The sequence below is a fragment of the Echinops telfairi genome, unplaced genomic scaffold (genome assembly GCF_000313985.2).
Source record: "Echinops telfairi isolate 266 unplaced genomic scaffold, ASM31398v2 ScPeMD7_7461;HRSCAF=8499, whole genome shotgun sequence".
Lineage (NCBI taxonomy): Eukaryota > Metazoa > Chordata > Mammalia > Afrosoricida > Tenrecidae > Echinops > Echinops telfairi.
Window position 1 is genome coordinate 2648910 of NW_022111361.1, and position 22511 is coordinate 2671420.

At 44.4% G+C, this 22511-nt stretch overlaps 1 protein-coding gene across 1 annotated transcript in view; it reads left to right on the forward strand.

The window, feature by feature from the left end:
* The window catches only part of PRTFDC1 (phosphoribosyl transferase domain containing 1), a 104969-nt gene that overhangs the window by 18964 nt on the left and 63494 nt on the right, over nucleotides 1-22511 (forward strand). Inside the window, exon 4 of the mRNA XM_045300222.1 lies at nucleotides 882-1065. Coding sequence (XP_045156157.1) covers nucleotides 882-1065 — 184 coding nt within the window. The remainder of the gene's footprint in view (nucleotides 1-881; nucleotides 1066-22511) is intronic.

Genomic DNA, 22511 nt, shown 5'->3' on the forward strand with positions numbered 1-22511 from the left:
TCTCTGCTCTAAGATGAGCAGAGAATCACCACACAGCATCACTGTGTTAACCAGGCTAACAAACAGGCTCTGTACTGATAGCACAAGGAGAGCATTCATGACTTAGGAAGAACATCGATGATGGGCTGATGAGCAGTGTGTTTTGTGGAAGGCTGTGGAGGACAGTGAAAGCCCACAACCCATTTGCAGGATGTGCAGGTGACTTCAGCCCCAGGTGAGGGGTCCGACCGTAGACCAGGCATGCGAGTAGCTTTGCTCTCAGAGAGAGTGCATTAGAACGTGGATAATGCCGGACATATTCAGGTTAACGTTTAACCTATCATTTGGTTTCCCTTTGACCCATTTGAAATTTATGCTAGTTTTTAATCTTTTCTGCTTTCTTTTCTATTGAAATTTTTCTCGCTTTTAATTTGCTGTTGTGATTGTTTGTTTGCTTGTTTTGGTATGTCTTTCTATATGTGAAACCAGGCTAGGTAAATCCAGAGAGACAGTAACTGGATTCATGTTTTCTTAGGGCTCCTTCAGGGGAGGTTGAAGGGAACGGGGAGTGAGTAACAATGAGCATAAGAAAAAGAAAATGCTCTAAAATTGTGGTGGTGATGGACTGCATACCTCTTACTATGATTGAACTATTGAATTATGTGATAGGTGAATGATATGTCAATAACACTCTTTAAAAAGCGGTGTGTTTTGAACATCCTCTCTCTGTCCCATCTTATAAAAGTCTGCACTGTCCGTCAGTTCCCCGTATCCCAAGTCCTCTCCCAGGTTTGTCTGCATGGTGGGAAATGTCTACTGAGCCATTCACTTGTTTCTGGGGGGAACAGAACACCAGCAGCTGAGCTTCATTCAGTCTATCTCTGATCCTTTGCTTCCCCCAGAATTGAACGGCTGGCTAAGGACATCATGAAAGACATCGGATACTGTGACATTATGGTCCTGTGTGTGCTTAAGGGAGGTTACAAATTCTGTGCTGACCTAGTAGAGCACCTTAAGAACATCAGCCGAAATTCAGATACATTTGTCTCCATGAAGGTGGATTTCATCAGACTAAAAAGTTACAGGGTAAGTTACTGTATGTGCCAGTTTGATCCTATGTTGTGTGGAATGAGCAGTCTGTTAGAACATAGGTTCCCAAACCCTTTGGGCCCACCACCCCCTTTCAGAAAAAGAAAATTGCAATTTTTTTTAACGATAGCTCATTACTCAGGATAAAGTGTAGGTATCTGCTTTTGCAGCACCCCCTGGATCATTTCAGCCCCCGCCCCCTGGGGGTGGCATCGCCTACTTTGGGGAACACTGCTATAGAATGAAAGAACTAATACTATTAGGAAAATGAGGACTGTAAACATATGTATTTTTCATTTTGCAAGAATACTGCAATGTGTCATTCAAATCATATTCTTTGAGGTTAAAAACATTTTCACATTTCAGGAATGATTCATACTTTCTTTTATGGTTATGTTATTATTTCTTGGTGCCCAGCCTCATAAACGAGTGTCCACGAGGTTAGGAAAGTCTGGTGAATGGGACATTGTTTGGGCCCTAGAGACCTGCGTGTGGGAGGATGTCCAGCCCAGAAAGGAGGTGTTAGCACTTGTGTGGTCCCCAGCTGTGACGCGCGCAGACTGAGAGAAAGGATGCCTGTTGAGACAATTCCTTAGCAAGTTGGATGAGACAAGATTGGGGAACTTCCAGTGGAAGTTACAACTTCCACCATCTTCTGGTGGGCTTCCTGCGCCACCACTGAGTGGCATTATGTTCCAAAGAGGGGCGCTAGTAGTGTGATGCTTAAAGCACTGTGCTGGTGTACCAAAGGTCGATTGTGTGATTGCTTCAGCCACTCCAAAAGGCAAAACACCAGCTGGAATGCTGTTCCCATAGAATTTCATAGCCCCGGAAACCCTGGAGGGCAATTTGACTCAGCTCCATAGGGTGACTATAATAATCCCTGGTGGCACTGTGTGTTAGATGTTGAACTGATATCCACAAGGCCAGTGGTTCAAACCCTTCAGCCATTTGGCAAGAGAGAGACGAGGCTGTTTTTTGCTCATCAAAGGACTTTATCAAAAAGCGAAATGACAACCCAGAGAGTAGGAGATTTTTGGAATCATAAGATTCCTGATTAAGTGCATGAAAATATGCTTAGTGTCATTAGCCTTAAAGAGATACAAATCAAAGGATATATGTATGTATCATCCTATATGTATACAAATATATAACATATTTATATAAAATTATATGTGAAATATAAAATAAATCTATTTTATTTTATATTTACATATAATATATATATGTTATAGATTATATGTTATTGTCCACAGCTTAGCAACAAAAAGACAAATCACCCAATAAAAAATGGGCAAAGGACTTAAGAAGACATATCACAAAGAATAAAAAGTACATGATGGCCAATAAGCACATGAAAAAATTGCTTAGCATTATTCGCCATGGAAGAGAAACAAATCAAAACTACTAAGAGCACCTTGCTCCCACAAGGATGAGCTAAAAAAACTGAAGACAACAAATGTTGGTGGAGCTGTGAAGAAACTGGAACCCTTAGCCACTGCGGGTGGAAATGGAAGATGATACAGTTGCTATGGAAAATCTTAGCAGTGGCCCAGCAGTTCCACCCCTCGGGAGATCCTCCAGGTAACAGAAAGCGGTGGCATGAGCAGGCACCTGCCCACTGCGATATCCATTGCAGCATTATTCACAATAGCTACCAGGTGCAAACAACCTCCTCCGAATGTGGCAGAATGTGGCATCTACACACAAGAGACTAGTATTCAGCCTCGAAGAGAAATGAAGTCCAGAACGTGCTAACCGTGTGGACGAAGTTTGAAAACAATGGTGAATGCAATTGGTCAGTCAGAAGGACGAATCCGAGAGTAAGTGAAAAACATTGCCACGAAATCATACAAAACTTTATGACACAAAAGACAAGACGCTATTATTCCTTGGTATGGCGTGCATCCAGGCACGTCTGAAGGTAGTGCTGTCTCTGTAACACAGCCCCAGAGAATCCCCGCCTTTGGTTTCCACACCATCAGAATGGCAGCTTGAGCATCTTCCAGGGACTCAGATTGGGTTCCTTTTAAAGGCCTCTGAGGACTCTCTTGAATTAATGTTGGGCGACTAACCACAAGGTTGGCAGTTCAAACCCACTAGCTATTCTGCTAGGTTTTCTGACCCCATAAGGATCCCCAAGAACAGTGTCTATAACCTTTTGAATCCTCTCACTACTGTGAATTTAAGGGGCCCCACAGATCCCATCAGAAATTGGTTGTTTTCATAGGACCTTTTTTTCCCCAGCAAAATAATTTTATTTCCTGACACATGGATGTATACATACACATACACATCCAATATGTGTATATCTTGCACATCTATGAACGACTACCATATTTTCCAAATGCCGATCTTTTTGGAAGGCACTTTCAAAAAAGCAAAACAAAACAAACTGACTGCCAATTGCATGAATTCTGACTCATAGAGTCCCTGCAGGCCAGGGTGGAACTAGCCCTGTGGGTTTCCTGGCTGTCAATCTTCATGGGAGTAGAAAGTCTCACCTTTCTCCTTGGGGAACAGCTGGTGGTTTCAAGGCAGCTGGTGGTGACCTTGCAGTTATCCGCACAATGTGTAACCCACTACAACACCAGGGCTTCTAAGCTTCCTTAGTAAGAGACAAACACCAGTGTACTACTGAGCGAACTAGTCTGCAGCCAGCCACCGATTGCAGAAACCTGTTTAAACCTGGGCTTGTTTGAGATAAACCAGTGCGTATATAAATTGGAAATACATTAGCAATACTTCTTGTCTTACCCTTATGTATAGGGATATGTGAATGCAGATGCATATATGAATGGGAACCTTTAGCAATGCCTTTTTTAAGCATCCCCTTGTATAACTGAAAGACTGGGCTTTCTACTCCCATAAAGAGTTATGGACTCAGACGCTCTCGGCAGTTCTGCCCTGTCCTATTGGCTGCTATGAGTGAGCATCAAGGTGATGGCAGGGAGTTTGGTGTTTTGGTTTGTAGAGGAAATAGTAAAAATAGGCAAATGTATTAAAACTCAAGTTTTACTGGTAATTACCAACAGTGGGCGGCAGGAGTCCAGGGGAGCCATTATTTGGGAAGTAGTGGCTTTTGTTGATGATGATGGGAAAGTTGGCAGTGATAGATGACCACAACCTGATTCTTGTGATTGATACTGCTAAGTGGTACACATGAAGAATTTAAAGCGACACATTTGTGTGCGTCACTTATATTTCCAACCAAACCAAACACCGGGTCAATGTTGACTCATAGCTGACCCCCCTTTGGGCTTCCGAGACTAAGTGTTTATAGGAGTAGAAAGCCCAGTCTTTCTCCCGGGGAACTGCTGGTGTGGTTTCAAACTAACAACCATGCGACTCACAATGCAATGCATAAACAAACAAAAAAAGAAGCTTAAAAAATGAATTAGTGAGTGTTCTCTTTTAATTTACTTTTTAGAAATTTTGGGTAAAATTGGTCTTAATGGTTACCTGTGGTAGTTATATAATCATTTGTCAATTTGAGAGGATTAAGAGTGAAGGGGTGAAGTCTAGCCTGTCAACCAGGTCACAGCCAATGGGGCCTCTTTGTGAGCATGGCCTTCTCCTGAGGATTCTGGGAACTCCTGTATTCCTCCTTGGAGGCGGGAGACACTTTCTCTCGGCTCACTCCCTGGGAGATATTGCATCTGACAAGACACATGGAGCTATGCTAGAGCTATACATAGCTATAGCACAATAGATATTAGCCCATATGTCCCATACCAATCTATAAAGTCCTCTTCAGACTCACGAAACACATGCAATGACGCCGAATGCAGGAAGATCCCAGGCCATTGGGTGGAGACTCTTGTGGATCCAGTGACGGTGGAAGCATCTCGGCGCTGGTGTGGGTCTCCATGTGGCTCCTCCAGCTCCAGGGCTTTGGCTCCATCAGCATAGCTCCATGTGTCTTGTCATCAGGAATGTCTCACAGGGAGAGAGTGTGTCCCGCCTCCAGGGAGGAAGACAGGAGTGCTCAGAATCCTCAGAAGGCCATGGCCCCCTGATTGAAAGGCTAGACTTCACCCCTTTGCAAGTTGACAGGATACTATGTAAGTACCACACTCGCCACTATAAACATGAAGTTCTATATAGATTTTTTTTGCATTAAGCACGTATTTAGCTACATCTCACAAATGCTGATATGTTGTATTTCCACTTTCATTCAATGCAAGCTATTTTCTCATTTCCCTTGTGACTCCCTCTCTCGCTTGTGGGTCATTTCATGTGGGGCATTTTCCAACTATCTGGGTCCTTTTCAGAGATATTTCCATTTTAATTTCTAGTGTAATCCTCTTACTGCAGAAATCCTCCATTGTAGGCTTTCAGTTCTCTTAAAATTGCCGAGGCTTATTTTGTGACCCACATTTGGTTTATTTTGGTTAAGCTAACAGCTTTTTAATGCCTGTCAGATTACACACTATCTCCTCTGAGTTCCGCATGCTTTTCCATCGTCTGGTTCTCTAAGCAGCCCCTCTTTTTTTTTTTCTTCTTTTTTCAATTTTTCCGGAGGACCTCCCTCAGAGACACACTGTCTAACACTTGTACACCCTGTTACCCCATATTTAAATGACACAACAGCAAAACAGGTTCAAGCCAGAACCTGTATAAGGCAAAAACCTGTCAGAGAAGGAAAGCACGGATATGCCCCACTACTGCAGAGTAATAGCAAAGTAGACAGACTGCACCTGTCAAAGGCAGAAAACTGTTGAGTCCCTGAAAACCAAGGCATGCCCCTGGAGTTCCTGTTCTCATCAATTCCACTATAGTTCAAAGCCAACATTTGCATTTCTAAAAATCCAGTCATTCTGTGATCATTATCACCACCAATGGACAGGTATTTTCAAATCCATCTTTCCCTACCCCTGAGGATGACCATTCTTCACGACCTTCATCCAGCCCCACATCGTGCTGGTATGAACTGAGCTTTTGTCCCACAGCCCTACCAAGTCCTGTAGGACCCAAGGGTGGTGCAGCACTTTCCTTCTGACCCAAATGTGCCTCTCATTTATGAGCAAGGTGGCAGCGATCAGCTCCTGAGACAGAACCTCGGGTAAAGTCTACCTGCTCACTTGGTACGGGCTCTACCCTGTGCCAATGATCAGAAATGGATGCAAAAAAAAAAAATCTGGGCTGTGATATACATGCTAGTGGTCCGCTTCCGGAAATGAATCAATGGCTGCAGTCAGGTTAAGCTAGAACTGACCATCCCTGTACATGCTTGAGCCCTGGCAACATTCCTGAAGGCACAGACCAATGAAGCCACTACGCTAATACGCACCGCCAAATAAGGGAGCCAGAGGAGCTCGTCTCCTGAGAGCACGTCTGGTACTCCACTCACCAGACCTACTCCCAGAGAGCACACAGCCCCAAGGCACTGCACCTGTCACAGTGGCCACTGAGGAATTCTGTTCCCTCAGAAATGTCTGGGGCCGGGGAGTGGTGGTGGTGGTGGTGGTGGTGTGGGGACCAGAGGGGGTCAGATAGCAGGATGCTGTGCACTATTTATTGTGCGTGCTGACCAATAGCAGTCGGCTCTGCTCCCACCTACTTGCTTGGTCTTTGATTCCTTTGAAGATGAATTTTGTTGAGGCAGAAAGATGAAGGTTCTCTTCAGGTGTTCTCTCCTCGTCCCAGCCATCAGCATCCGTAAGCAACTTCTGGAGCTCCTTTGCCAGGCGGGTCTGCGTGAGTGTGCGCGTCCGGATGCCCTCCAGGGCTTACGGAGAATTGGTGCGGCCAAACAGTGCTCTCGGGCAGCTTTCTCTGGGTTGTTGTTATTCTGTGAAACTTGTTGTTCTGTGCAGTTTTCCATAAGACACACAGTGAATTTTTAATGAACTGTAGCAGTTCATTTTCTTTATGTTTTTGATATTTGAAAACAGAATATTTTGTAATAGGAAGGGTGTACAAGGACATGGGAAATGGAGTGAAAAGATTAAGCTACAGGAAGATGCCGGCTCCGACATGGCGGGCATGGACTGGCCGTCAGGAGACAGAGCCCTGTGCCACCTGGACAGAGCACGGGGAGTGGCATTGGTTGAATTGTAGCTGTGAAACAAAGAAAAGATTCTAAATTAACTTTGGGCGTTCACCCTGGAGCAGGCAGGAATGGGCGAGGTGCTGACATTCAACAGAGGGCCCGGCCATGATCATCTGGTTCCTTCCCAATGGGAGGCACTGGCAGCCCCAGTTTCTCAGCATTTCAACTTTTCATTTTATTTCCTCCCGCACCCCTTTCGCTTTTCCTTCCTTCGTCTTTTCACTAATGCTCATCCAACTCTGACTAGACGCGTGCGTTGTCCTACAGTTCCGACCGCAACCCTGCCTATTGTCCCTCAGCTGCCTTTCACTAAGAAGACCGTGGGTGAGCACAGGCTTTGGAAGGAGCTGCGGGGGGTTATGGTTGGGTTGTGAACCCCAAAGTCAGCAGTTCAAACCCACCAGTTGGCACCTTCTCGTTTGTCCTCTGCTTTGCCCCGTGTTGAATTTGTTCTAGTTCCGCCTTTCCTACTTAATTTCAGAGGGGGATTTTCTGTTTTGTTCTGCTCTTGTTGCTGGTGTTGGTTTTGGTCTTGTGGTTTTCATTGTACCCAGTCCAGTGCAGGTAAGTCTTTCGTGGCCGTCACTGGGTTCATGGTTTCTGAGGCTACAGGAGGGGACGTGTAGGGAAAATGGAGAACTAATCTTAAGGTGTTCAAGAGTGAAGAAAATGTTCTAAAATCAGCTATGATGAGTTTCGATGCTGATTGAACAACTTTTTAATATTTGAATCATTGAATTGCGTGGTATGGGGAGGATATGCTAATAATACTGTTAAAATTATATATAAATATATTTTTAAAAGATTTCCAGTCTTGGAAGCCAAAGGGCGCATTCTCCTACGTCCTGTAGGGCCCTTCTGTATCAGAGTCCATGCCCTGGCAATGACAGTGCCAGTCAATAGGAGAGCCAAGGGTTCAGCCTACACACACCTGCCTCCTCAACCGATGTCCAATTGCCGCATATTAGCCGTTCCCACGTGGTTTTCTAAAGTTTCCCGTAAGCATCAGAGCACCCATAAGGTATTAAAATAGTTGAAGAAAAATAAAGGAATCCGTTATGCTATTCTTCTGAAATATACATAGAGAAAATACTCCTCTGTCAGGAGGTACAGTGTCAGAAACCCTCAGGGGCAGTTTGACCCTGTCCTCACTACGAGTCAGAGTTGACTCCATGACAGTGAGTTTGGTTTGTTAGTTAGTTAGTTAGTTAGTTTGTTTAAATAGATGCAACTGTTAGTAGTAGTCAGCAGTACTCTGTCTTTCGTGACGGGGGAAAAAATTGAACCCAAAGACGACGCAAAGAAATGGACAAACATGAGTAAATAAAACACGTTTTATTGCTTACAATTAATAAGAGTTAAAACTATAACAGTGCTGATTATGACAAACTTTTCTGGTGAAACAAGCAAGGTAGAATTAAAATTCCAGTCCATACCCAGTTGTAAATGGAAGGGGATGAGTTGAACTAAATCATCGTGTGTGTTGTTTTAAGAGAAGCCTAGAGATAGCAATGACTTGCATACCTTAAGTCAAATAGGCCTACTGAAAATATAAGGGTAGCTAGAAGCCCTGGCGACATAGTGGGTAGTGTGTTAGGCTGCCAACCGCAGGCTCAGCAGTTCAAAACTACCAGCTGCTCGTGGGGAGAAAAATGAGGCTTTCTAGTCCTGTAAAGTGTGACAATCTTGGAAACCTCCACAGGCAGTTTTACCTTGTCCGACAGGGTTGCTATGAGTCAGAGTTGACTGAACGGCAATGCATCCTTTGGAAGGAAAGAATAAGGAGCCCCTATGGCTCAGTGGGCTGCACATTGGACTGCTATTCATAAATTAAGCGGTTCAAAACCACCAACCGCTCTGGGAGAAAGACAAGACTTCTACAAAGAGTCACTATCTTGGAAACCACGGGGGTAGCTCTACCCTGCCCTGGAGGGCCACTGTGAGTCCGAATCGATGCTCTGACAGGTGAGGTGATGGACAGAGCAGGAATAGGCATAGCTCCCTAGCCAGTAGGGAGAATTAAGGGAATCACGAAAATAGAATTCACTCTGGTAGACCAAAAAGAGAGAGAGAAGCAATTAGGTGAAAACTTACACCCATTTTGCAGACGAGGAAATGTAAGATCTGAGATGTTAAGTAACATGCCCAAGGCCGTCCAGGCTATAAGTAGATCCAGAGTTCAAACCCAACAAGGTTGGTTCTAGAGTCCAAGCTTTCGACCCTACTGTCTCTCTAAGCGTGTGTTGATGTGCTATGGTGAAAACGGAGAGAGTTTCTTTTATTTTTATAGATCATTTTACTGGGGGCTCTTACAACTCTTATAACAACCCATACATCAATTTTATCAAGCATATTTGTACATATGTTGTCATCATTATTTTCTAAACATTTACTTTCTATTTGAGCCCTTGGTATCAGCTCCTCTTTTTCCTCCCTCTGCCATACCCCCCACCCTCATGACCCCTTGATAAATTATAAACTATTATTATTTTCATATTTTACACTGACAACCATCTCCCTTCCCCCACAATTTCTGTTGTTCTTCCCTCTTGGGGTGGGGGGGCAGCGGGATTGGGCTTAGGTAAATAACAACAAAAACAAAAATTCCGGGAAGAATTTATTTTGAGTCACTTAAATCAAAATAAATTCTTCCCGAGATTTTTGTTCTTTTTGTTATTTACCTAAGCCCCAATCCCTTTATCATTGGGAGGAAGGCAATAGCTATAGATCAAAAATTAACTTCTTATTTATTTTCCTGAAATGTTGAACACATTGTATTAACTAAGACGAATTATCTTCTAAGAAAATAAATAATAAACATTGACACATTCTTGGCCTGTAAATTGTGGGAAACTCTGATTACCGCCCCCCTTATACCGTGGAGATTTCCCCAAAGACCGGAACATTCAATATTCAATCTGGCTGCTCTGGGGAAGTAAAATTCCATAGAATTCACTAGAACCTTCAGTTCCAACTTCACTACCAACTTCTCAGGGTCTCAAGGCTGGCATCAAAGGAAAACAGGAATTATTCAACTTCCTTTTGAGGTACTCAATTAAATGCGTTTTTGACAAACATGCTTTTTATCGGTGCAGGGGCGGCAAGCCTTTTAGATTATCAATTCTAAGGGATTTGGTGGTGCAGAAACAGGGGGATTTGGAGAAGTTGGAGGAGAGCATTGGGAGGGTCTGGCAATTGACTTTTCTGCCAACTCTTTTTAGTATGTGCATGTGTTATTGGCCCAGCTCCCCCCACCCGCCACCCCTGGCACAAACCGCCATCCCCCGCCTCCCCCCCCTACACACACACACCCTTTATTCCTTGTTAAATGGTACCCTGAGTTAAAGTTTCTTTAATTTCTGGACAATGTGAGCATAAAGTGCAATTCAGGGTGCAGCTTGGGTTTTCTTTGTTTCCCGTCAATCATGCAGCGAACCTGTGGGGACAGTGAAATCTCCAAGGACGATCTAGGCTTTTGAAAACTGAAGAGGAAGTTCCTTTGAGCAGGCTATAGCCTCCCTACGTCCATTGCCCATGTTGCCTGAAAGTGCACTGTACTAATTAATAGTTCTGGGGTGTTGCCAGCACCAGAGAAAGCTTTTCTTGGAGCTAAACTGACCTCAGTAGGGCTAAGGGATGGAAGCCCCAGGGGGAAGCGGCCGGGTTCATCCAACCGGCGCGTTAAAAGCCAAGAGTTGGCCACAGACCTGTTCCCAGGAGGGCAGAGAAAAGCGAAAATAATCCTTGTATTTACGTTTCCTCTCTCTCATTTCCAGCGTTCATAGCAAAGGGTTTGAGTCATTCTTGAAGTTCAAGAGGCGGGGGCCAGGATGAATAACCAGATCCTGTTCTTCGCTGTAGACTCAGAATCATTTCCACCGTGTCTGTCTGTCACTGGTCCTCTTCCTGAATGTCAGCGGAGCCCCAGTGGAACACCCCCACCCTCTTCTTTTTGAGACCGGACGTCTGTTTCTCACCTGTAGCCTCAAGTGGAGGGGAGCAGGAGTCCGTTCCCTTGAGGTGGAGAGGCAAGAGAAGGGAGGTCCCCAGTCTTCAGAAGGCGAGTGGGGTCCAAAGTAGATGTCTTGCTTTTGAAGTGAGAGCACAGAGAGAAATCAAGTCAGGGCGAGGGGCAAGACGAGGCTGTCGTCCCGTGGGACACTATCTACGTGCAAGAGACCCAAGCCCTGCCTGCGTCTGCACCCACCTCACCGTTGTGGGCTAGTTGGAGCCTTTCAGCCGCGGTCTTCTTTCATCAACTGAAGGGTCTTCCTTTTTCCACTGCCCTTCTACTTTATCAAGCCTGGGGTCTGTCTCTGGGGACCAGTCTCTCCTGACATGTCCAACGTATCTTAGATGGGGGCTTGGCCTCCTCACTCTGAAGGCTGCCCTCCTGTTCAGAGGGATGTGTTTGTTCTTCCAGCCGCCTGTGAAACTCGCCATGTAACATTCAAATGTATTCAATTCCGGTGAGATGATGGGCAATAGAAAGTCTTAGGCTTTGACTGTATCTGAGGTAGCACAGATTGTCAAGTGCACCATGGTTGTAGGTACCGGAAGAAAGAGCCCTGGTGGCGCTGTGGTTAGAGCACTCAGCTGCTAACTGAGCAGGCAGCCATTCCGACTCGTGTATCAATGCTGTCCCATGTGAGAAAGATATGCTCTCATCAAGCTTGTCGCCTAGAAAACCCTATGGGACAGTTCTCCGTCCTATAGGGTCACCATGAGTCAGAATTAACTCGCTGGCAACAGGGTTTTTGGGTTGTTTTGTTTTGTTTTTTGCTTTTAGAGAGAGAGAGGGAGGAGAAGAAAAAAAATATGTAAATCAAAGCATGACCTGACCTAGATTGTATCCGCTGCATCTTGATTCTGGAGATGTTAAACTGTGAGGGGACAAAGAAGTGCTCCTTGGGCTGATGACAGTTGGTGGTTCCGTTTCGTCAGCAGTACATTGGCAAGCGTTCGATGGCTGAGCTGTAACCGAGAACATCGTCTAGACCCGTGGGTCATTTTTCAACCCTGGATCCTGTAATGTTCTTGTAGTATCCTTGCCAGTGATGTACAGTCCTTTCTGTTTTACCATTTTGCCCACCTCTGCATCTAAACTACTTTCAACATGCTCAAAACACTTTTTTGCTGACTGCTAATGGAGAACTATTTTACTAAAGGATCATCAGGGATAAGACTGGATGATTTGTACCAGTCTACGAAAGGCTTAAAATTAATCAAAAGCATTTATGAAATCCAGACCATCATTAATTTCTGTGTGGTTTCTGCATAGGGATGCTGAAACATCTATCATGTTCTTACGTTTATACAAATAGAGTCTCGGTATCACCTGTTTTGTCTTTGACTTTCAGTTCTTAAGATAGTTGGGTTTTTTAGCACAAATGAAGAATGTGGGCATGAAGCAACGATCAAGTCGGCCTAAAAAGAGATCGTGCAGCATTGTTCCTCCCGCCTGCCTGCAAGCTTGTGGTCATGTGACAGCGTGCTTGTTGCTATACTGCTGGAAGTTACGTCAGTGCTGTGAAGTCTATCAGGCTGGGCATTTCTGTCCTTTCTGTCATGCAGGTATTGTCCATCATGCTGATATTTCAAGTACTAGCAGGGTAATCCTTTGAATAGATTTCCTGACTGGGAATAAAGGCTTGGTGATCTACTTTTGAAATTAGCCAATGAAAGACTTAGGAATCCCAGCAGAATATTGTCTGCTAGTGAAACAGCATTTTATTTCCTTGTACGTGGGATCACCATGAATTGAGGCTGACTCGAGGGTAACAATAGTATTTCTCTAGAAGAGATGTGTTGGAGATGCTAATTCTATGAAGTAGAAGACATTAAAACAAAGACAACAACAAAAACTTCAAAGCCAAGGTTCATTTTGTTTAATGAATTTAATGGTTGGATTTATAGCAACCTATTTAGCTTGCTTTCCTATGGTCTTTTTGTTTTATAAGTATGTATGCATTATTCCAATATATATTCTTGACCATCAGATTTAATGCTTTGTATAGAGGTGCATCTTGGGTTTTGTCTTTCCTCATGAAAAGCAAACACTGAGAAAATACAGAAATAATTATTAAATTCTAGTAGTAACTGCTTTGAGAATCTCTGTGCTTATTGCTGCTGACTGGGCAGGATGAGGTTGAATCAAGGGCCCAAACCAAGGCTTAGTTCTCCAGTGGGATGTTTTGGGGACTAGATTCAGCTGCAGGTGCAATGCTACTGAGATAATAGGTGGTTGAAAGACAGACGAAATGACCACAGCCCTAGGCCAAGCGGTCAGCCAGCTTGTCTCGGCTGGTAATAATACTCGGTAGCACTGAGTCCTTCTTCTGGCTCTTGCTTGCTCTGGCACTACTCCATATGCGTGAACCGACTAAGTCCTCACAGCAGCTCTGAAATGGTCGCCACCAGCATTCTCTTTTTTTACAGTAAGGACAATGAGGCCAGGGACGTTCATTCGAGTCCCAACGTCACGTGGCTAGGTCTTGGATGTTCATCCGACACTGCAATCAGTGCTTTTATCCTCAGCACCACAGACGCCTCTCGGAGGTGTGGGCAAAGAAAAGATCTACAGTCTTGGTCTGCGATTCTCAACCTTCTTAATGCCGCAACCCTTTAATACAGTTCCTCTTGTTACGGTGACCCCCAACTCTAAAATGATCTTCATTGCTACTTCATCACTGTCACTTTGCTACTGTTATGAATCGTCATGTAAATATCTGATATGCAGGATGTATTAGGCAACCCCTGTGAAAGGGTCGTTCAACCCCCAAAGGAGTCCAGACCCACAGGTTGAGAACCGCCGGTCTAGGTGAAGGACCGGCCGGAGAGGACAGCTTCTGATTTTCATTTGGGTGCTCACTGAACTTCCAGGAAGGGACTTGAACATGGGAAAGGACCGATCCATTAACACATGTAGGACACAGGAGCGTTTTAGATCAAAGTCAGCGTGAGAAGCAGAAAACCAAGCCATGGGATATGTGCTCCATTGGCCAACCAACAGTTCCAGAGAGTTCTAGTCCCATGGAGAGTTGAAATTGCGCTTGACGGTTCTACAGAGTTGAGCCAGTTGGTAGGTGGGAGCAGGGGACACATGACTTAGCTATTCAGAGAGGAAGCAGGCAGCAAAGCCCAAGTGAGCCACCAGGAAGTGTGTCTACTGAGCACTGATTGTATCAGAAGCCTAAGCGTTCCAATGATCGGTCATGTGTTTGCGTTTCCCTATTTGTCTGATGCATGCGAGCTTGTCCAGAGGACTTAAGCATGGTCAAGTACGATAAGCATCTTCACTCACGTGCACCTGGCCTCTTCCAGCAGGTGTACAATGCAGCGCTGTATTCGTCATGTTCTGACCGTTTCTAGTTTTGTGCACAAAAATGGCGGCTGCTGTTTGAGCAGCTTCTGACTCATGGGGGTCCCAGGTGTTTCAGCAGAACTGGGCTTCACAGGCTTTCCAGGCTGGGGATCACCAGGACTTGCTTCTGAGGACAGTGGGTCCGCAGTAGTAGTCAAGCTCTTAACCATTTTGTCCCACCCAGGACTCCACAAAAACCCTCAGGGGCCGCAAGATTCCTAACCTTCATTTCTAAGGTAGGCTAATTGGATCAGCATTGTGTCATAAATGTAAAACATAAAAGCTGGCACCGGGCCATAAAAATGCGTATAAAATCAGATTGCTCGCATGTATTTTATAAAATACATGCACTTGTGTATCTGTGTGGGAAAAACCTATTCACATGCTCCAGAAAGAGTTAGGAGGAAATCATTTTCATTTTGGAATAAAAATAACTTGATCTGCAATAAATGACTGGGTGGAATTTTTTATGGGGACATAACCTCCTTAAGAAGTCTTTTGTGATGATCTCCGGGCTATGGTGCAGTTTGAATTTGGTGTTTTTATTCTCACTGTAGACTCCAGGGTGGTGGCCTAGGGTTAGGTGTTGGGCTTGCCTTGAGGCCAGCAGGGTGAAACCACCAGCCTCGCCTCTGGAGAACATGGGCTTCTCCTGCCGGCACAAGTTCCAGCCCCAGACACCCCCCGGAGCACGTCTGCCCTGTCCTGTAGGGTTGCCGTGAGTCAGTATTAATTCAGTGGCAGCCAGTTTGGTTTTTTAGAATGGAATACTTTATGACACGAGTTTGCCTTTATTAAACACCTTACTACCACTTAGATAACGGCAGTGCTCCTAAAATACGTGAGGATCTATCACTTTGGAAGGCAAGAATAAATTCACTTTCTATTTATTAATTTAATATTATTTTGAGGGGTAGTTTTTCATGGATGTGTTTTGTTTAAATTTTTCTTAACTTCGAACTTTTTCCTTCTAGAGGACAAAAATGGATTTTGATCAGACATTAACAAATTAGAGAATCATGCCCCCTCCCCCAAAAAAAAAAACCCAACAACAACAAAACCAGGATGACGCTGGTGTGGAAAAGGGCCCAGCAATATGCCAAGGGCCCAAGCGCACGTCACGGATCAGAATGACGAGGCAGAAATGCCACGGAAAAGGCTCAGCCGTCAGGGTAGACCCCTCATGAATGATGAGTCAGCAGGGCCTTTGCCAACATTTCCGGTGCAGTACTCTGGTGGGAAGTCCTGGTAAGCAGGTGCCACACTCTGGAAGCCGGAAATCCTCCTTCCTCTGCGCGGCTTTCACGAGCGCCTGCTGAGTGTGGTGATGGCTTGCGGTCAGGCTGCCGGAGTGCCTCTGTGTGTGGTTGGTGTTTTTGTGTGTGGAGCCTCTTCTAATTAGGCAAGGCAGCTGAGAATGAGACTCGAGAGCCTTTACACACATTGCTCCACTGCTTTCTAGGTCTGGTCACTCAGGAAGAGATTAATTATGCCTTCGTTGTCCAATTTCTTTAAACCCCATGTAACTGCTGTTGCATTGTAGACCCCAAAAACAGTAGGGGTCTGGGGAGATTAGGTTAAAATTTAGATTGGGGAGTCTGAGAGCAACCAGTCATATTACCCCGCGCTTGCCACCCAATTCATGAGATGCTGAGGCTCGCGAGTGACTGTTCTTCTCTGAAGGAACTGTGATCCTAAAGCCTTCCACTCACCGCATTTAGGAATTTCCCAAAGAAGGCCCATGGTCCTGTGGGAATCCTCTAGTAAATCCGCTCACCACCAGCCTTTGTGCCACTTCTTCCCGCCCACTAGCTGTTGTGTCTCACCTTTAAACAGGAAAATATGATGAAGGAGTACCATGACCAGAAACATACACACACACACACACACACACACACACACACACACACACACAACATGAAAAGAGAAGCCCAATAAGGTGGAGATAAAGCAGGAGGCAGAAGATAGCTTCAGAACATTGTGTTTATTATCCCCATGGAAACCAAAGAAAATATTTATCTCTAAAGCCGGATCAACGCCACCCTGGTAGTGTAGTGGTTATGCATTGGGCTGCGATCTGCATGGTCAGCGGTTTGTAAACCAGCAGCAGCTCTTCAGGAGAAATACTGGGCTTCCTATCCCATTGACAGTTATGGGTGAGTTTTTTGAAAACAACATCAAGACCCTTTGTAAAAGAGTTTTCATAGACGAACCTTTCTGAGAAGTTGGAAGAAGGAGCACTCCCGCCGACACTCCTGCTGTCTGTCCAACAGTCACCCCATTCCCTACCACAGGTCTGCCGCCTGCTGCGGACCGCTCACGCCAGCAACTCGTTGCGGTGGGCCTTGCATTAACTGTTTCATAATGGAACTGTTTTTACTTTGAATTTTTTTGTCAATAGCACGTATTTCCAGTAGTAGATGGCATACTGAAATCAAGAGGGCATTTTTTAAATTGATCATTTATTGGGGGCTCTGACAGATATTATAACAATCCATACATCAATTATATCAAGCAAACTTGTACAGATGCTGCCATCATCATTTTCAAAACATTTTCTTTCTACTTGAGCCCCTTGTTATCAGGTCCTCTTTATTCCCTCCGTTCCCCACCCTACCAGCCTCATGAACCCTTAATAAATTATATATACATAATACCCATATATATCTCTGTATCCATATCTTACACCATCTGATGTATCCCTTCACCCAGTTCTATTATCGGTTTCCCTTGAAGGGGGTTATACATCCATCATTGTTGTCAGTCCCCCTCCCTGCCCACTCCCCCACACCCACGGAATCATTACTCCCATTACGGCTTCTGATGTGTTTACCTATCCTGGATTCTGTGTTGAAAGCACGTATCTGTACCAATGCATTTTCACTGGTCTAACAGGATTTGTGAGGTCGAACTGGGGCCATGATAGTGGGGAGAGGAAGCATTAAAGAACTAAAGGAATGCTTTGTGTTTCGTCAGTGAGGACATTTTTTTTAATGTAATAAACTTTGGTGCATTTATGTGGGACACATAAATCCCAAGTGGACTCCATGGGAGCATTGGCAGGGCGAGACCAGTTTCTTCAGATTCACTGTTACATCAGCCCTGGCCAGGTAGTAGCATGCACTGCATCTGAAACAGGAGCTTCCCAGGGAATTTGAGAGGCTGCATATGTTGGCGGGCGGTACCTGTTCCAGGAGTCGCCAAGGGGTTAAGAAATACGCGTTTTATACAGTGAAGGGAAGCCTACTGCAATGTTTCCCAGAGGGAAAGATTTGCTTGTCTTGTTAATCAAATATGCTAGGAGCCCTGGAGACAGTGGTTACTCATCAGGCTGCTAACTGCAGGTCAGCAGTTTGAACACCAGCCAGCCACTCCTTGGGCAGAAAGACAGGGCGTTCTACTGCCTCAAAGCGTCCCAGCCTCCGAAACTCACAAGGGCAGTTCGACCCTCTCCTGCAGGCTAACTCCTGAGTCAGAATTGACTTGAAGGCTGTATGTTGGGTTGTTTTGGAATGGAACAAAGACCGTGGTGGGAAATTTCTCCCCCTCTCTCTCTTTAGCAAAATGATGTTGTGTTGCAAAATGAACCCTAGATGTGGTAGTCTCGGGATCATGGGAAGACAAGCACAACTATTCTGTTTTTTGCTGAGGATGGCAGAGAGGAAAGAGAAAGAGCCAGAGAACCGGATGAACTCCTAGGCCCAGGCACTCTGCACTCCAGGACAGTGAGAAGATAGTGTTGGGCATAAAGGGAGGTCATATATTTAGGCAGAGGAGACAACTTCATCAAGAAATGGGTGGTGCTGTTGTGTGGGCCGGGGAAGGTAGTGAACACAAAGTTGCCATAAACCATTCATTCACCCAATGCATGTACTGTGTGCTAGGGGTTATTGTAGCAATACGGGCGCAAACAAAACAAGTCCCCTGCTATTCTAGGGCTTACATTTCACATAAGACAGGAAATTCAAGAAGAACGGGAAAATAAGACGCATGTCACATAGTGATCAATGCTATGGAGAAAAATCAAGCTAGGTCAGAATTATTTGGACTGGAGAGGCATGTGGAAAGAACAGCATGGAACATGCTCTCTGGAAGGGTTCCCCTAAAGCAGAGACTTTACAAAACAAGGGAGAAAATTATATATCATGTAGGAGGGAGTTCCAAGCAGAAGAGAGCACAAGTGTGACAGTGTTTGTTGGGAATACTTGTGAAGAAATGCAGCGGGTCTAGAGAAGTGCAATTTTAGAGGGATAAATAGGAAATGATACCAAAGAAGCAACAGGGTGGAAACATGTAGAGCCTAGATTTACCTTTGCCTTTGAACAACTGGAGAGCCTTTGGGGAGCTTTGAGCAAAGAGCCACAGTGTAACTTACACTATCAATGAATGTGTGTCTGCTCTGTTGATAGCAGTCTGAAGAGGAGTACAGGTGGAAGCATGGAGACACTTGGAAGACCACTGCTTGAAGCTCACCACTCGCCTGTCACTTTGTCGTATCGCGGTTCCTTATGTGTGACTGTGATGCTAGCTGCTATGTTCCAGTGTTTCAAATGCCAGCAGGGTGGGCAGGTTTCAGTAGACCTTCAAGACGAAGACAGTCTAGGAAGAAGGACCTGGTGATCTACTTCTTAAAAAGTGGGCCAGTGGAAACCTTAGGAATGGCAGCTCTGCCAAAGCAACAGAAGATGAGCTGCTCAGGTTGGAAGACACACAACGTGGGCCGGGGGAAGAGCTGCCTCCTCTAAGAGAGTTGACCGAAGGGAGATGTATGCTGTCAAGTTTGACCCTTTCACCGCAGGTATGCGATGACTCAAAATGAGAAGAGACAGCCACATTCATAATCAGTGCATGGAATGCATAGAGCATGATTGCAAGGAAATCGAAAGTCATAAAAAATGAAACGGAACACATAAAAATAGATGTCCAACGCGCGATTTGGCTGAAATGGCAAAAAGACCAAAATCGGTTTGGTCATTTGGAATCATTTGGAATGCCCTGTTGTGCTACAATGACAAATGGAAGAGGAATAACATGACTTTCATTGTCAAAAAGAACAGTTCAAGATCTATCCCTAAGGACAATATGGATAAGTGTTAAGATAATACCCTTATGCCAAAAGGAAGATGAGTTAGTATGATAATCAAATTTATGCACAAACCAATAATGCCAAAAGTAAAAGACATCGAAGATTTTTATCGATTCCTTCAGTCTGAAATTGATCAAATAGGCAGTCAGATGAATTGATTGTAATATGAACGTTGGTGACAAAGAAGAAGGATCAGTAGTTGGAACATCTGGCCTTGATACAAATGACAGCTGAAGATCACATGCCAGAGTTTGGCAAGACTAAAGATTACTTATTGCAAATCTTATTTGAACAGCATGAACATCCCTAGACATGTGGCCCTCAACAGTGGAATACACAGGTATCTAATTAACTACGATTATGGAGAAAATGACAAAGAAGCTTATATCACCAGTCATGAAAAGTTTGGGGGCACTGCCAAACAGATCATCAGTTGCTCATTTCCAACTTCAAATTGAAGCTGAAGAAACTGAAAACAAGTCCATGAGCCTCCGTGGCCTTCAGCACACTCCACTGAATCTAATAGTTTGGCACATTGAACACTAATGAAAAAGACCAGGCAAGTTGTGGAAGGGCATCAAGGACAGCATATAAGAAGAACACAAAATGTCGTTAAAATTCCGGAAAGAAAGAAAAGATCCCAATGGATATGAGACGTGACTCTGATCCATGCTCCCGCATATAGAGTAGCAAAGCTAAAGGAAATCAGTGATGAAGTTAAAGAGCTGAAAAGAAAATTCAAAGTGGACTTGAGGAGGCAGAGTAAAGTGGTCTAATGGGAAGCACAAAGGCCTGAAATTCGAAGACCACAAGGAAAGAGCATGCTCGACATTTGCCAACCTGCAGAGAAAAATCAAGCCTCAAGCTGCAGTACTGAGGGATCCCACAGGCAAGGTACAATGACAGGAAGCACTGAAAGCAGTTGCAGAGAATATACAGAGCTGCTGTACCAAGAACTGACCAGTATTGAGCCTTTTCAGGGGAAATTCTCAGCAATATCATTGTACTACCTGTAAGTAAAATTTTCCTACGGACCATCTAAAATGGTTGCAGCGGTACATCAACTGCATTCAGCTGGATTCAGAAGAAGACATGGAAGGACTATCATTGCTGATGTCCGATGGTTTTTGCCTGAAAACAGAGAATACCAGAAGTATGTACACCTGTGCTCTATGGACTGTGCAAAGGCATTCGACTGTGTAAATCACAATAAATTATGGGCCACTTCGTATGGGACGGGGTTTCCAAGGCACTTAACTGTGCTCATGAGCACCTGTACCTAGACCAAGAGGTAGTTGCTTGAATGTAACAAGGAGATAGTGCATGTTTCAAAGTCAAGGTGCATCTGCATGCATCAGAATTGTATCCTTTCACCATATATTTGTTCAATCTGTATACTGCGAAAATAATATGAGAAGCTGGACTATGTGAAGACAGTCAGGGCCTGAGAGTTGTCCTGGAAAGAGGTATACAAAGCCTAGAAGCCATCTGTGGCATTAGGATCAAAGAGGGAAGGACAATTTCAGCAAATGATGCTGCGTCCACCGTAGCAGCTAAGTGGAGTGAGACCTTGAAAATCCCTTGTTGCCTGTATCTGTGTAATTCTAATATCACCTATAGGAACAATGTGTGGGGAAGGCATTAAAGGGAAAGAAGTTCATGTTGAGTGGTTATGTTCTTTGGAGTCTATTTGTAAATACACTAAGAAACGCTAGACAACCCCATTCTCTACCCAAATGGCAGAAGTTCTTGCAAAGACAAGAATAATAGCACCCATTCTAGCATAAAGGTTGCAAGTTCAAACATCATGAGCAAATTTGTGATATTGTTACTGAGGTTTTGTAAACCTTAGTGTTCTTATCTGTAAAATGAGGTTAATCATCCCTATCTCAAGACGATTTGGAGAATTAAATTGGATGATACATGGAAAGCCTTTAGTGCCATACCGTGCAGATAGGTAATCAGTAAGTGACAGCTACTATTATTCACTGTGATCTTTTAGTAAGCAGCGGGTAAGGACTTGGCTGCTAACCAAAGGTCCGGGTGTCTCTGGGAAGAGATGCAACTTCTGCTTCTGTAAGGATTACAGCCTCAGAAACCCTCTGGGGCCGTCTCCTCTGTTCTGTGGGGTCGCAATTAGTCAGCAATGACTTCATGGCAAGAGATTTGGTTTTGTTTGGTAATAATAAGCTTGAGTCAGAGGCCACTTGCTTTGATGTGGAAAAAAGACGAGGCCTCTGTTGATATGAATCCAATCAGAGGAGTTGCCTGTGCCTGCAGGTTGAATAAAATTCTTTAAAAGGCATTTATTATGGGCCAGGCCTTGTAAAAAAGCAGGGCAGACATCTATTCCAAAACAAATTTCACTGACTTGCCTTCAACTCTGCTCTTACAACCTAAGAGTAGCCTGTGTGAGGTTAGGATAATAACCAAATCCTGGGGACTTAAGGAGATTGAGGGCAAAAGAGAACACCGAGCTTCCTAGGAGCGGTCCACGCCGAGAAGTGTGGCTTTCTGGGACACAAACGGCCCTACGGTTGTCCTCATTCTATGTTTGCCTTCTCACCCTTAGGCATTTGGGCGTTGGCTTTATTCTCACTGCTTCAGAAAATAGAAAGTGGATAGCAAATGCCTGGAAAATAGTTCCACGAAGGGATGTTATGACTTTCTCTTTATTTTTACAGTAATTGAGACCAAAGTGGAATATTTCTAGTAGAATCACCTTCCTCACACTTGAATAAAATATGCAGACATTGAGAAAAAGGGCTTTGTGCCCTAAAACAGTGTTTGCATATAGCTGTGGTTAACTTTATCTTCTTATATAAGCATATATTTCGAGATCTTCTTCTACGACTTTTTTTTTGGTCCTAGTGGATTTGACTGTGGAACTTTATGACTTTAACACATTAGCTGTGTTAGTCTTCTTAGACTAGAGAAAC